This window comes from Pseudonaja textilis, chromosome 3 (assembly GCF_049901715.1).
Source record: "Pseudonaja textilis isolate UNSWEBS1 chromosome 3, rPseTex1.2, whole genome shotgun sequence".
Taxonomy (NCBI): Eukaryota; Metazoa; Chordata; class Lepidosauria; order Squamata; family Elapidae; genus Pseudonaja; species Pseudonaja textilis.
Window position 1 is genome coordinate 1,500,905 of NC_141992.1, and position 13,755 is coordinate 1,514,659.

The 13,755-nt window shown below is 47.8% G+C and overlaps 1 protein-coding gene across 1 annotated transcript in view; it reads right to left on the minus strand.

Moving 5' to 3' along the window:
* The window catches only part of TGM2 (transglutaminase 2), a 71,745-nt gene that overhangs the window by 12,928 nt on the left and 45,062 nt on the right, over window positions 1-13,755 (minus strand). Inside the window, exons 5-9 of the mRNA XM_087928685.1 lie at window positions 11,207-11,335; window positions 10,080-10,257; window positions 8,568-8,692; window positions 4,905-5,014; window positions 597-700 (exon numbers count right to left, since the gene is read on the minus strand). Of these exons, the coding sequence (XP_087784811.1) occupies window positions 597-700; window positions 4,905-5,014; window positions 8,568-8,692; window positions 10,080-10,257; window positions 11,207-11,335 (646 nt within the window). The remainder of the gene's footprint in view (window positions 1-596; window positions 701-4,904; window positions 5,015-8,567; window positions 8,693-10,079; window positions 10,258-11,206; window positions 11,336-13,755) is intronic.

Sequence of the window (13,755 nt, forward strand, 5' to 3'; positions counted from 1 at the left end):
CAGGATAGCAGCCTTCCAATATTTGAGGGGCTGCCCCAGAGAGGAGGGGGGCGGGTGGGTGAAGCTATTTTCGAAGGCCAGACAAGGAATAATGGATGGAAACTGATCAAGGAGAGATTCAACTTGGAAATAAGGAGAAATTTTCTGACAGTGAGAACAATCAACCCGTGGAACAGAAGTTGCCCTCGGAAGTGGTGGGAGCTTCATCCCTGGAGGCTGTCAAGAAGAAACTGGACTGCCCTCTGTCACAAATGGTGTAGGGTCTCCTGCTTGGGTGGGGGTTTGGACAAATGACCTACAAGGTCCCTTCCAACTCTGTTATTTCGTTATTCTTTCTTTTCATTAAACGAGACATGCTCAATTCCTGAAAGCATTCTTTGTATGTTTGAGCCTCCGGTCCCCTGATCATCCTGGTTGCTCTTCTCTGCCCTCTTTCCAGAATCTCAATGTCTTGTTTTGTTTACGTCATTGCTGAATGCAGTATTCCAAGTGTGGACTTACAAATGTGGACTTGGGAGCAGGTAACAGTCTGTCCATGCCATATCCTCCCTTAGCCTTTAGGAGAGACCTGGAAGCACGATCTTTCCGTTGCTTACCTTCACTCTTTTCCTGTGGAGTTGGGTCCAAGGCTTGCCAGCCGTCATAGCCGCTAGGAAGGTCTGGACGGGTCATCCAAGATTCCACCCAGCAGTGATAATTCCTGGGTCAAGAGGGAGGAAGGAGAGACCAAGAGAGGGAGAAAGAATGTTTGAGGAGATCCAGGAATAGCCTCCTCCTCCTCCTCCTCCTCCTCCTCCTCCTCCTCCTCCTCCTCCACCTCCTCCTCCTCCTCCTCCACATTCCTTCTGAGGTTATACAGGGTGGAAATGTCCAGCAGCGATAAGAGGCCTGGATTCATTGCATGTTTTCCATCATCTACAGAACAAGGTGTTCCCATTGGAAACATCAAAGAAAAGGCCAGAAAGTACAGTTCTCCTCCTGGTATCCATAAAGACTAAGTAGAAATGGTGGTAGACTTCAGGAGAAACCCTCCCCTGCTACCACCTCTTACAATACTAGACAACACAGTATCACACCTTCAAATGTCTCGATTCCATCATATCACAAGACCTAACATGGACACCTAACATCAAAAACGTCATCAAAAAAGCCCAACAAAGAATGTTCTCTCTGCACCAACTCAGGAAGCTCAAAGTGCCCAAGGAGCTGCTGATCCAGTTCTACAGAGGAATGATGGAGTCTGTCATCTGCACCTCTATAACTGTCTGGTTCGGTTCTGCAACCCAACAGGACAGACACGGACTTCAGAGAGTAATTAGGACTGCAGAAAAAACAATTACTACCGACCTGCCTTCCATGGAGGGCTGTGAAAATATCCACAGGCCCCTCACATCCCAGACACAAACTGTTTCAACTCCTTCCCTCAAAACGAGGCTATAGAGCCCTGCACACCAGAACAACTAGACACAAGGGCAGGTTTTTTCCCCAAATGCCATCACTCTGCTAAACAAATAATTCCCTCCACATTGTCCAACTATTTACAAAATTTGCATTACTATTACTATTAATCTTCTCATCACTCCTTTTCACCCCTCCCCTCCCACTTGTGACTGTATGACTGTAACTTTGTGGCTTGTATCCTTGCGATTTATATGGACTGTTTGATTGCTTATTGTGCCCTATGACTATTACTAAATGTTGTACCTGATGATTCTTGACTCTTGACAAATGTATCTTTTCTTTTATGTACATTGAGAGCATTTGCACCAAAGACAAGTTCCTTGTGTGTCCAATCACACTTGGCCAATAAAGAATTCCTATTCTATTCTAAAGACAAAATAATAATAATAATAATAATAATAATAATAATAATAATAATAATAATAATAATAATAATAATAATAATACCAAGCCTTGAGAACAAATGCATACAAAACCATAATTGAGAAGACAGCAACAGAGAGCAAATACTGTCTCTGCAAAGAAGGAGAAGGAACACGGACAGCCTGGTTAGCAGTTGCAGGAAGATCACCCAGACTGACCACAAGCAGTGGCACGACAAAGTAGCAACAATGGTGTACTGGAAGATCTGCAAGAAATACCCTTTGCCTGCAAGCGAGAACTGCTGGGATTATAAAATAGAGAAAGTTGTTGAAAAATGAAGACTTCAGACAGGCACCTGCCACGTAACACCCCAGACGTAACAATTGTTGATAAGAAACCCACACCAAAATGTCTGGCTAGTGGACGTGGCAGGACCTGGAAATTGCAGAGTAGAAGGGAAAGAGTTGGAGAAGATCACAAAATAGACCCACAAATAGAAACAGAACAACAAAGAAAACAAAGGAAGTCTCAAAAGCGATAGGCGCCGTAATAGAACCATAATAACGACCACAATAAGAATAATACCATCGACATTGTCCAAATCAACACCAGTCAATTGCAAAAGGCAGCTTGACCTGGAACAGCTCACATCCTGTGATATTACATGTAACCCCGTCAGAGAGCCACACCTGTCTGTCCCAAGTCCTCAATGTTTGGACAAAAAACCCCGTCAGACAGCCACACCTGTCTCTCCAAAGTCTTCAATGTTTGGACAAAAATGACAAATCCAGTCTGAACAGCTGGCTGACTGTGCAATCAAGCGTAATAATAACAGCGATCTTAAGTTGCACCATTTGGGAGGAGGTGGAAGCAGTGGCCATGCAGAACCTCCAGATTATCCTAGTTAAGAAAGGATAATTCACGATTGGAGAAGTCCCAGGTTCTCACCTGGCTTCTGCCAGGACGCTCGAGGTCCCCATTGAGACGGTCAATGATCCAATGGAAGCCAACAGGATCAAAGGCGCTGGAGGGGTGAAAGGCAGTCCTGGCGCCTCCCATGCCCCACGAGGTCATTCTGCCCACGACAGAAATCAAGGGAGGATCTGGGCAGGATGACCACAACGCCTGAAACTCTTTCCTATTTCCCAACTCTTAGTTACGGACTCCAGACCAGCTACGCTGATACAGATTGGTTAATTTGTATTAGAGTTGGAAGGGATCTTATAGGTCATCTAGTCCAACCCACTGCCCAAGCAGACCCTACACCATTTCAGACAGATGGCAGTCCAGTCTCTTCTTGGAAGCTTCCAATGATGAAGCTCCCACAACTTCTGAAGGCAACTTCTATTTCATGGGTTGATTGCTCTCATTGTTAGAAAATTCCTCCTTATTTCTAGGTTGCTTCTCTCCTTGGTTAACTTCTGTCTGTTGCTTCTTGTCCTGCCTTCAGGGGCTTTGGAAAAGAGCTTGACCCCCTTCCTCCTCCCTGTAGCAGCCCCTCAAACATTGGAAGATGCTCTCCTGTCTCCCCTGGTCCTTCTCTTCTTCCCTAGACTAGCCAGGCCCAGTTCCTGCAACCATTCAATTTATGATTTAGTCACTCTTTCTTGCTCTCTCTCCTCTCTCTCTCTCTTTCTTTCTTTCTTTCTTTCTTTCTTTCTTTCTTTCTTTCTTTCTTTCTTTCTTTCTTTCCTTCCTTCCTTCCTTCCTTCCTTCCTTCCTTCCTTCCTTCCTTCCTTCCTTCCTTCCTTCCTTTCTTACTTTTCTCTTCTTCCTTCCTTCCTTTCTTTTTCTCTCACTCTTTCTCTCCCTCTTTTTTTCTTTCTCTCCTTCCTACCTTTCTCTTTGTCTTTCCTTTTCTTTCTCTCCCTCTCCCTTTAAATACTGGAAGGCTGCTCTCCTGTCTCCCCTGGACTAGCCAGGCCCAGGTCCTGCAACCATTTTTCATATCTTTTAGCCTCCAGTCCCCTCATCATCTTGACTCATATTTATGATGGTCGCTGTGTCCTAGGGACATGTCTGCGATCTTCTGTCCATGGGGAAGCCAGATTCACTTAAGGACCACGTGACTAAATGAACAACAGCGGTGATTCACTTAACAACGGCGGCGAGAAAGGTGGAAAAGCGGGACAAACCTTGCTTGCAAATTTCACTTAAAAACCGTCTTGCTTGGCCTGGAAATCTTGGGCTCCGTTGCCGTTGTAAGTCAAGGACTGCTTATAAACAAACAAATAAACTCTGGGGTTTCTCCTTGGAGCACCTTGGCCCCTGGAAGACTGGTGGACTTCGACTCCCAGAATTCCTCATCCAGCACAGCTTAAAGTCTCTTGCGATCCCTTCCTCTGCAACCTCTCCTCTTGGGGAGATAGGAGAAAAAGAAACAGACACAGCTGGCTGAGGAATTCTGGGGGTTGAAGTCCACCAGGCTTCAAGTGGCCAAGGTTGGAGACCCCTGCCCTAAGAGGACCTCAGAGCCAGATGGGCCTCCCTTGGGGATGTATATCCCAATTCTCTGCTTTGCCTGAAGCTTCTGCTTTTATAAAAATCAATATAAGGAAGCAACGATTTCCGGGAAGCCCTGAAGCTTCCAAAGAAACGTTTGGAGGAAAAGGACGTTTATCCAGAACGGTGAAGGTCATTCCGGGGTAAAAGGAGCGTCATGCTGGCCAAATGCCTTTTGGGGAAGAGAAAAAAGGCAAACACCTCATCAATAAATAACCAGGCGAATTAAAAACAGAGCCTCCTCCTCCTCCTCCTCCGTGGCTTAGGGAGGAAACAGCAAACCCGCCCTGGTTCTTGCACAACCTGCACGAAACAGAAATGAAAAATAATGGACTGGGAAACTAGCAATCAGACCTCTGTGTGTGTGTGTGTGTGGGGGAATTAATGCTTTCCTGCAAATCCGACCGGGCTTGGCCACTGACCGGAGGGCCGTGTTTGCTCGGGGGTTGAGCAAACAGAGTGCTGAATTCAAGGCTGCAGCTGGGAGGAGGAGGAGGAAGGAAAGGGAGAGAGGAAGTGAGGAGAGGAGCAGGGGGAATACGGGGTGTGTGCGGTTGGGTGTCCCGGGGCTGAGTCACCCCGCCTCGTCTCGTCTCGCCTGCAGTGCAGACAGGACAGAGGGAGTTGCACGGGGCAGCCCAGCAGCTTCGTGTCCTGAAATGCGGGGGCAGCTTGTAAGGCTGGATTCCTGCAGGAAAGGATGAGTTTTAGGACTGAGAACGATTGGTGTGTGTGTGTGTGTGTGTGTGTGTGTGTGTGTGTGTGTGTGTGTGTTGGACTGTGGTAGCTGAGAGTTGTGAGTGTTTGCTAACCACTCAAGATATTGGGGGGTCCCTGGTGCTCTCTGAGCTGGGTTGTTTTCTTGCAGGCATTTCGTGACCCAGTTAGGGCACCTCATCAGTGCTAGAAGGGAGTGAAGAGGAGGAGGAGGAGGAGGGAAAGAAGGAAGGAAAGAAGGAAGGGGGGAGAGGAGGAGGAAGAAGAGGAAAAGGGGGAGGAGATAGAGGAGGACTGTGGAGTCCTTGTTCCTCTCTGAGCTGGGTTGTTTCCTTGAAGAAGTTTCATGACCCAAAGTAGGTAACATCACAAAATGGAGTGGGGAGGAGAAGGAAGGAAGGAAGGAAGGAAGGAAGGAAGGAAGGAAGGAAGGAAGGAAGGAAGGAAGGAAGGAAGAAGGAAAAGGAAAGGAGGGATGGAAGGAAGGAACGAAAGGAGGGAGGGAGGGATGAAAAGAGGGTTGGAGGAAGAAAGGAAGGAAAAAAGAGAGGGAGGGAGAAAGGAGGAAGGAAGGAAGGGGGAGGAGGGAGAGGAGGAGGAAGAGAAAAAGGGGAGGAGATAGAGGAGGACTGCAGGGTCCTTGTTGCTCTCTGAGTTTCCTTGAAGAAGTTTCATAACCCAAAGTAGGTAACATAACAGAATGGAGTGGGGAGGAGGAGAAGAAGGAAGGAAGGAAGGAAGGAAGGAAGGAAGGAAGGAAGGAAGGAAGGAAAAGGAAAGGGAAGGGAGGGATGGAAGGAAGGAAAGGAGGGAAGGAGGGAGGAAAAGAGGGATGGAGGAAAGAAAGGAAGGAAAAAAGAGAGAGAGGAAGGGAGGGAGGAAAAGGAGGAAGGAAGGAAGGGGAGGAGGGAGAGGAGGAGGAAGAGGAAAGAGGAGGAGATAGGGGAGGACTGCGGGGTCCTTGTTCCTCTCTGAGCTGGGTTGTTTCCTTGAAGAAGTTTCATGACCCCAAAGTAGGTAACATCACAAAATGGAGTGGGGAGGAGAAGGAAGGAAGGAAGGAAGGAAGGAAGGAAGGAAGGAAGGAAGGAAGGAAGGAAGGAAGGAAGGAAAGGAGGGATGGAAGGAAGGAACGAAAGGAGGGAGGGAGGGATGAAAAGAGGGTTGGAGGAAGAAAGGAAGGAAAAGAGAGAGGGAGGGAGAAAAGGAGGAAGGAAGGAAGGGGGAGGAGGGAGAGGAGGAGGAGAGAAAAGGGGAGGAGATAGAGGAGGACTGCGGGGTCTTGTTGCTCTCTGAGTTTCCTTGAAGAAGTTTCATAACCCAAAGTAGGTAACATAATAGAATGGAGTGGGAGGAGGAGAAGAAGAAGGAAGGAAGGAAGGAAGGAAGGAAGGAAGGAAGGAAGGAAGGAAAAGGAAGGGGAAGGGAGGGATGGAAGGAAGGAAAGGAGGGAAGGAGGAGGAAAAGAGGGATGGAGGAAGAAAGGAAGGAAAAGAGAGGAAGGGAGGGAGGAAAGGAGGAAGGAAGGAAGGGGAGGAGGGAGAGGAGGAGGAAGAGGAAAAGAGGGAGGAGATAGGGGAGGACTGCGGGGTCCTTGTTCCTCTCTGAGCTGGGTTGTTTCCTTGAAGAAGTTTCATGACCCAAAGTAGGTAACATCACAAAATGGAGTGGGAGGAGAAGGAAGGAAGGAAGGAAGGAAGGAAGGGAAGGAAGGAAGGAAGGAAGGAAGGAAGGAAGGAAGGAAGGAAGGAAGGAAGGAAGGGGAAAGGAGGATGGAAGGAAGGAACGAAAGGAGGGAGGAGGATGAAAAGAGGGTTGGAGGAAGAAAGGAAGGAAAAGAGAGAGGGAGGGAGAAAAGGAGGAAGGAAGGAAGGGGGAGGAGGGAGAGGAGGAGGAAGAGAAAAAGGGGGAGGAGATAGAGGAGGACTGCGGGGTCCTTGTTGCTCTCTGAGTTTCCTTGAAGAAGTTTCATAACCCAAAGTAGGTAACATAATAGAATGGAGTGGGGAGGAGGAGAAGAAGGAAGGAAGGAAGGAAGGAAGGAAGGAAGGAAGGAAGGAAGGAAGGAAGGAAGGAAGGAAGGAAAAGGAAGGGAAGGAGGGATGGAAGGAAGGAAAGGAGGGAAGGAGGGAGGAAAAGAGGGATGGAGGAAGAAAGGAAGGAAAAGAGAGAGGAAGGGAGGGAGGAAAAGGAGGAAGGAAGGAAGGGGAGGAGGGAGAGGAGGAGGAAGAGGAAAAGAGGGAGGAGATAGGGGAGGACTGCGGGGTCCTTGTTCCTCTCTGAGCTGGGTTGTTTCCTTGAAGAAGTTTCATGACCCAAAGTAGGTAACATCACAAAATGGAGTGGGAGGAGAAGGAAGGAAGGAAGGAAGGAAGGAAGGAAGGAAGGAAGGAAGGAAGGAAGGAAAAGGAAGGGGAAGGGAGGGATGGAAGGAAGGAAAGGAGGGAAGGAGGGAGGAAAAGAGGGATGGAGGAAGAAAGGAAGGAAAAGAGAGAGGAAGGGAGGGAGGAAAGGAGGAAGGAAGGAAGGGGGAGGAGGGAGAGGAGGAGGAAGAGGAAAAGAGGGAGGAGATAGGGGAGGACTGCGGGGTCCTTGTTCCTCTCTGAGCTGGGTTGTTTCCTTGAAGAAGTTTCATGACCCAAAGTAGGTAACATCACAAAATGGAGTGGGGAGGAGAAGGAAGGAAGGAAGGAAGGAAGGAAGGAAGGAAGGAAGGAAGGAAGGAAGGAAGGAAGGAAGGAAGGAAGGAAGGGGAAAGGAGGGATGGAAGGAAGGAACGAAAGGAGGGAGGGAGGGATGAAAAGAGGGTTGGAGGAAGAAAGGAAGGAAAAGAGAGGGAGGGAGAAAGGAGGAAGGAAGGAAGGGGAGGAGGGAGAGGAGGAGGAAGAGAAAAAGAGGGAGGAGATAGAGGAGGACTCGGGGTCCTTGTTGCTCTCTGAGTTTCCTTGAAGAAGTTTCATAACCCAAAGTAGGTAACATAATAGAATGGAGTGGGGAGGAGGAGAGAAGAAGGAAGGAAGGAAGGAAGGAAGGAAGGAAGGAAGGAAGGAAGGAAGGAAGGAAGTAAAAGGAAGGGAAGGGAGGGATGGAAGGAAGGAAAGGAGGGAAGGAGGGAGGAAAGAGGGATGGAGGAAGAAAGGAAGGAAAAGAGAGAGGGAGGGAGGAAAGGAGGAAGGAAGTAAGGGGGAGGAGGGAGAGGAGGAAGAAGAGGAAAAGAGGGAGGAGATAGAGGAGGACTGTGGGGTCCTTGTTGCTCTTGGAGCTGGGTTGTTTCCATACAGAAGATTCATGACCCAAAGTAGGTAACATCACAGAATGGAGTGGGGAGGGGAAGGGAGGGAAGGAGAGAGGGAGGAAGATGTGGAGGAGGACTGTGGGGGCCCTTGAGCCTCTCTGAGTTTGGCTGTTTCCATGCAGACGTTTCGCGACCCAACTAGGGCACCTCATCAGGGCTAGAAGGGAGGGCATCCAGGAGGAGGAGGAGGAGGAGGCTCCTGCGCCCTTCGCTTCCCCTGGTCGCTCACCAGGGTGCCCGCCTGCAGCTTCCCATTCTCGTCCAAATATTGCTCGATGATCAAGTTCCCATTCGTGTCGTGGGCGGAGTTGAAGTTGGTCACCACACGGGTCGGGATCCCGAGACAGCGGAGCACTGGGCAGGCGGGGGGCATAAAAGACCACGGTCAGCATCTCTCTCCGGCCGCTGTCCTGACCTGGGCCTCCCCGACAGCACAAAGCCCACCTCCTCGTCCCGATAAACCCCTTTTATCTAGAGTGAATTCCTCTCCGGCAAAGTCCCGGCCAACAGTCTTTCAAGAGATTGCACCGTTACAGACCTTGATCAGGCTTGGAGAGTTGCCAGGCCGATATCTTTCAGATGCCACACTGTAGCAGACAATACTTGGCAAGAAGGAAGGAACAGGGAGGGACGGGGGGAGGGAGGAAGGAAGGAAATGGGAAAGACAGGAAGGTAGCCATAGCAGTTAGACTAATATGCTGCTTCACGGTGCTTTCCAGACCTCTCTAAGCGGTTCACAGAGCCAGCCTCTGTCCCCCAACAATCTGGGTCCTCATTTGACCCACCTCGGAAGGGTGGAAGGCTGAGTCAACCTAAGGAAGGAAGGAAGGAAGGAAGAGGAGGGAGGGAGGGAGGGAGGGAGGGAGGGAGGAAGGAAGGAAGGAAGGAAGGAAGGAAGGAAGGAAGGAAGGAAGGAAGGAAGGAAGGAAGGAAGGAAGGAAGGAAGGAAGGAAGGACAACAATCTGGGTCCTCATTTTATCCACCTTGGAAGGATGGAAGGCTGAGTCAACCTCAGGAAGGAAGGAAGGAAGGAAGGAAGGAAGGAAGGAAGGAAGCAAGGAAGGAAGGACAACAATCTGGGTCCTCATTTGACCCACCTGGGAAGGATGGAAGGCTGAGTCAACCAAGGAAGGAAGGAAGGAAGGAAGGAAGGAAGGAAAGGAAGGAAGGAAGGAAGGAAGGAAAGGAAGGAAGGAAGGAAGGAAGGAAGGAAGGAAGGAAGGAAGGAAGGAAGGAAGGAAGGAAGGAAGGAAGGAAGGACAACAATCTGGGTCCTCATTTGACCCACCTGGGAAGGATGGAAGGCTGAGTCAACCTAAGGAAGGAAGGAAGGAAGGAAGGAAGGAAGGAAAGGAAGGAAGGAAGGAAGGAAGGAAAGGAAGGAAGGACAATCTGGGTCCTCATTTGACCCACCTGGGAAGGATGGAAGGCTGAGTCAACCTAAGGAAGGAAGGAAAGGAAGGAAGGAAGGAAAGGAAGGAAGGAAGGAAGGAAGGAAGGAAGGAAGGAAGGAAGGAAGGAAGGACAACAATCTGGGTCCTCATTTTACCCACCTAGGAAGGACGGAAAACTGAGTCAACCATGAGCCTGGTGAGATTCGATCTGCCCAACTGCTGGCAGCCGGTGATCAGCCGAAGTAGCCTGCAGTACTGCACTCAAACCACTGCGCCTCTGGTGGCTCTTGAACTCCTCCCCTCCAACCAGCTGCACCACCGTGATGGTGACCCCCTGGATTCTCACCTGTGCAGGCCACTGCAGCGAAGACCCAGCATTGCCCGTACCGAACCGGTTGGCATCCGTGCTTCTGCCACTTCTGAAGGATGTCCACACTGCCACTCCAGGTCATGGGGTTGATCCCGTCACTATAGTCGTTTACCCAGCGTCCAAAGAGAACGCCTCTGTCATCGTTGCAGTTGACCTGTAGCCAAGGAAGCCACGGCTCGGTATGAAACAATACCAGTTTCGACAGAGAAAGCGGAAGATTTGTAACTCAGGGTTGAATCCTCGGTGTTCTCTGAGATTAGATGTTTTCTTGTTGTTGTAGGTAACGTCATCAGTTCTAGTAGGGAGTGGGGTAAATGGAGAGCAAACCTCCCTGTCTTCTAGCACTGATGATGGCATCTAGTTTCTTAATGAAAGGTCTGCAAGAATAGAACCAAGCACTGGCAGCAACAAGAACCTCACTGTCCCTCTCTACCTCCTCCTCCTCCTCCTCCTTCCCCCATCTCTCCCCCTCCTCCTCTCCACAAACCCCTCTCCCTTCTAGCACTGATGATGTTCCCTAGTTCGGTCGTGAAATGTCTGCAAGAAAACAACCCAGCTCAGAGAGCACCAAGGACCTCACGGTCATTCTCCTCCTCCTCCTCCTCCCCCTTCCCCCCTCCCCTCCCCTCCTCCTCCCCCTCCTTCACCATTCTCCTCCTCCTCCTCCTCCTTCACCATTCTCCTCCTCTTCCTCCTCCTCCTCCTCCTCCTCCTCCTCCTCCTCCTCCTCCTCCTCCTCCTCCTCTCCTCCTCCTCTTCTTCCTCCTTTCTCCAAACCCTTCTAGCACTGATGATGTTCCCTAGCTGGGTCATGAAATGTCTGCAAGTAAAGCACCCAGCTCAGAGAGCACCAGGAACTGCTCAACCCAAATTTGCCACAAAACAAGTTTACAAAATGGTTTTTGTAGGCCCATCTTGTTAGACCTTGGTTAAACTGTAAACCTTGTTGATTTCAATGCAGGAGGAATTGAACAGGATCATCAAAGGTGGGCGATCTTTCTCGATTTGATCTCCTCTGTCAAGAGAATTCTAGTCCAACCTGGCCCAGGAATCCATTCTGTTCTTTCTCCTCTAGGGCAGGTCCAAGGTCTACACATACTTACCATGGCGCTCACCACCCTGCTGATGTAGACGGGGCTGTTGCGTCGAGAACAATCCTTGTCTTGGTTGAGGAGGAACTTGGGGTTGTTGTCCAACAACTCCAAGCAGATGTCCAAAATGTTGTCTTCAAACTATTTCGGGGAGAAAAGAAGACGAGACAAGTGAGATGGACCTGGTGGTCTTCAACAGAAACATCTGGTGGTCTCTTGGTCCTCAGGTAGCCATGAGTGCATCTATGGAGTCCTTACCTGGTGGTTGACCTCTGAATAGCCAGAGAACAAGGAGGAACGTGGCCATGAGCCAGCCGTGGGATCCTACCTGTTCTACTACCAGTTCTGTGATCGTGCCCGTGCACCTAATGCGTGTACGCAACTTTCAACACACCAGCGGAGGCTCTGCAGCGCCAATTAGAGCATAAAGAATAGAATAGAATAGAATAGAATAGAATACTTTATTGACCAAGTGTGATTAGACACACAAGGAATTTGTCTTGTTGTAAATACTCTCAGTATACATAAAGAAAAGGTACATTCATTAAGAATCAAAAATCATAATGTAGAATAGAGATGAATAGAGATGAATAGAGATGAATAGAATAGAATAGAATAGAATAGAATGGAATGGAATGGAATGGAATGGAATGGAATGGAATGGAATAGAATAGAATAGAATAGAATAGAATAGAATAGAATAGAATAGAATAGAATAGAATAGAACAGAACAGAACAGAATTAGAATAGAATTAGAATAGAATAGAATAGAATAGAATAGAATAATTTATTAATCTTTATTGTTTATATGCTAGTGTCCATAAAAGAAAAGATACATTCAAATCAAGAATAATTAGGTCCAACAATTAATGATAGTCATAGGGTACAATAAACAATCAAATCATACTAGGAAACAGTGCAAATTGCGTGCGTGCCATTTTCAGCATGAGAGCCAGAAAAGGTCAGCTACCATAGGTATAGGGTTTCTTGCTTGACCAGCGGGCTGGACTAGAAGATCTCTAAGGTCCCTTTCAGCTCTGTTATTCTGCTTGCCTCAACTTTGTAAGTAGGACTTGTATCTGTCTATCTATCGATCAAGCCAACTTTCCCCCCTAATTCTCTGCTTTTCTCAGCCGGGCTCAGGGCCAGGGCAGCTAAGCTGGTTCCGCTTTGTCACCTAAAATACACAACAGTTCATTTTCACGCCCTTTCTTTAATGCCCAGCATGACAGCTGTTCCTGTGTTTCCACGCTCGGATGCGGAGAGGGTTTCATGCGGTCTCCAGAAGGGGCAGGACTGAACTCGACAAATATTTGGCCATTCGTAAGCAATTCGCCACAACAAGATGCCTTTTGTTCTCAGTCACCTGCCAAGTACCTGGAGGACCCGCCCAATCTCACCCAAGAATCCCTTCCTGGCCAGGAAGCCCAAAAACGTTGCCAGAAACGGAGGCACTTCCTCCAGCACTGACTGCGGGAGGGAGGCGGGCGGTGCCACCTCTGTTGGCGCTGCGGGAGATCTCAGCCCGCTTATCTTGCCCCATCAAGGATGTCCCCCAAGACGTCCTTGAGCCACCCACCAGCCAGATTGGCCAAGATGTATTAAAAGCCAGTTCCCAAATGGTTGGAAATGCTCAGTGGAACGGGGAACTTATTACCATGCCTGGTGGAACTGCAAAAAAGTGCAAGAGTTTTGGTTTAGGATGGGGAAAGTTGTTGGAAGAAATGTTGGGTTTTAAATTTGATGGTGTGCCAGAATGCTTTCTATTAGAAATCATGTCCAAAAAAATGGATTGTATAATTGATTATACTTATTATTACTGCGGCAAGGACAGCCTTTGCGCAGGACTGGAAAGAGGCAGGCATGCCAAGCGAAGACGAAGTAATAAATAAAATCCTGACCTGCGCTGAAACGGACAAGCTAACTTATCTCTAAAGTTAGTCTAAGAAATAAAGAGAAATAAAGAAATAAAGATCAGCCGGCATATATTACACAATTTGGAATCGATTCTATCACTGGTAGGAGCAGAGAGGAACGTCTTAAGTTGGAAAAGGCGTTGCTGAGATGAAAATAGGACCGATGACATTGGAAAACGTAATATATGAGTGAACGAATGTAGATATGTATATATTTGAATAATTGTATATAGGAAAATATATACATCTATGCGATACTGACCAAAAGTTATGTCAAGCCAACTTCACTATGTTCAATGTTTTCAATTGTTTTGTTCAATAAAATATTTTTTTTAAAAAGGATGTCACCCAAGCTTTAATGCGAGTGAGAGATGATGGTTAAAAAAAGATTATGATCTAACATAAATATGTGTGTTATCAGCTAAGATATATTATTGTTAAACGTAATAAATATGATTATTAAGATTTGATTGTAGGAAAAGGGATGATATGTGGAACTTGACTGACATAAAAATAATATATTGAAATATTGAATATGATAATAATGAAAGATTATAACTTAATAAAAATAACTGTACTATTATTAGAATTACATAGCTTGTGAAACGTAAATAGGACGAATGCTATTTTATTTATATTAAAATG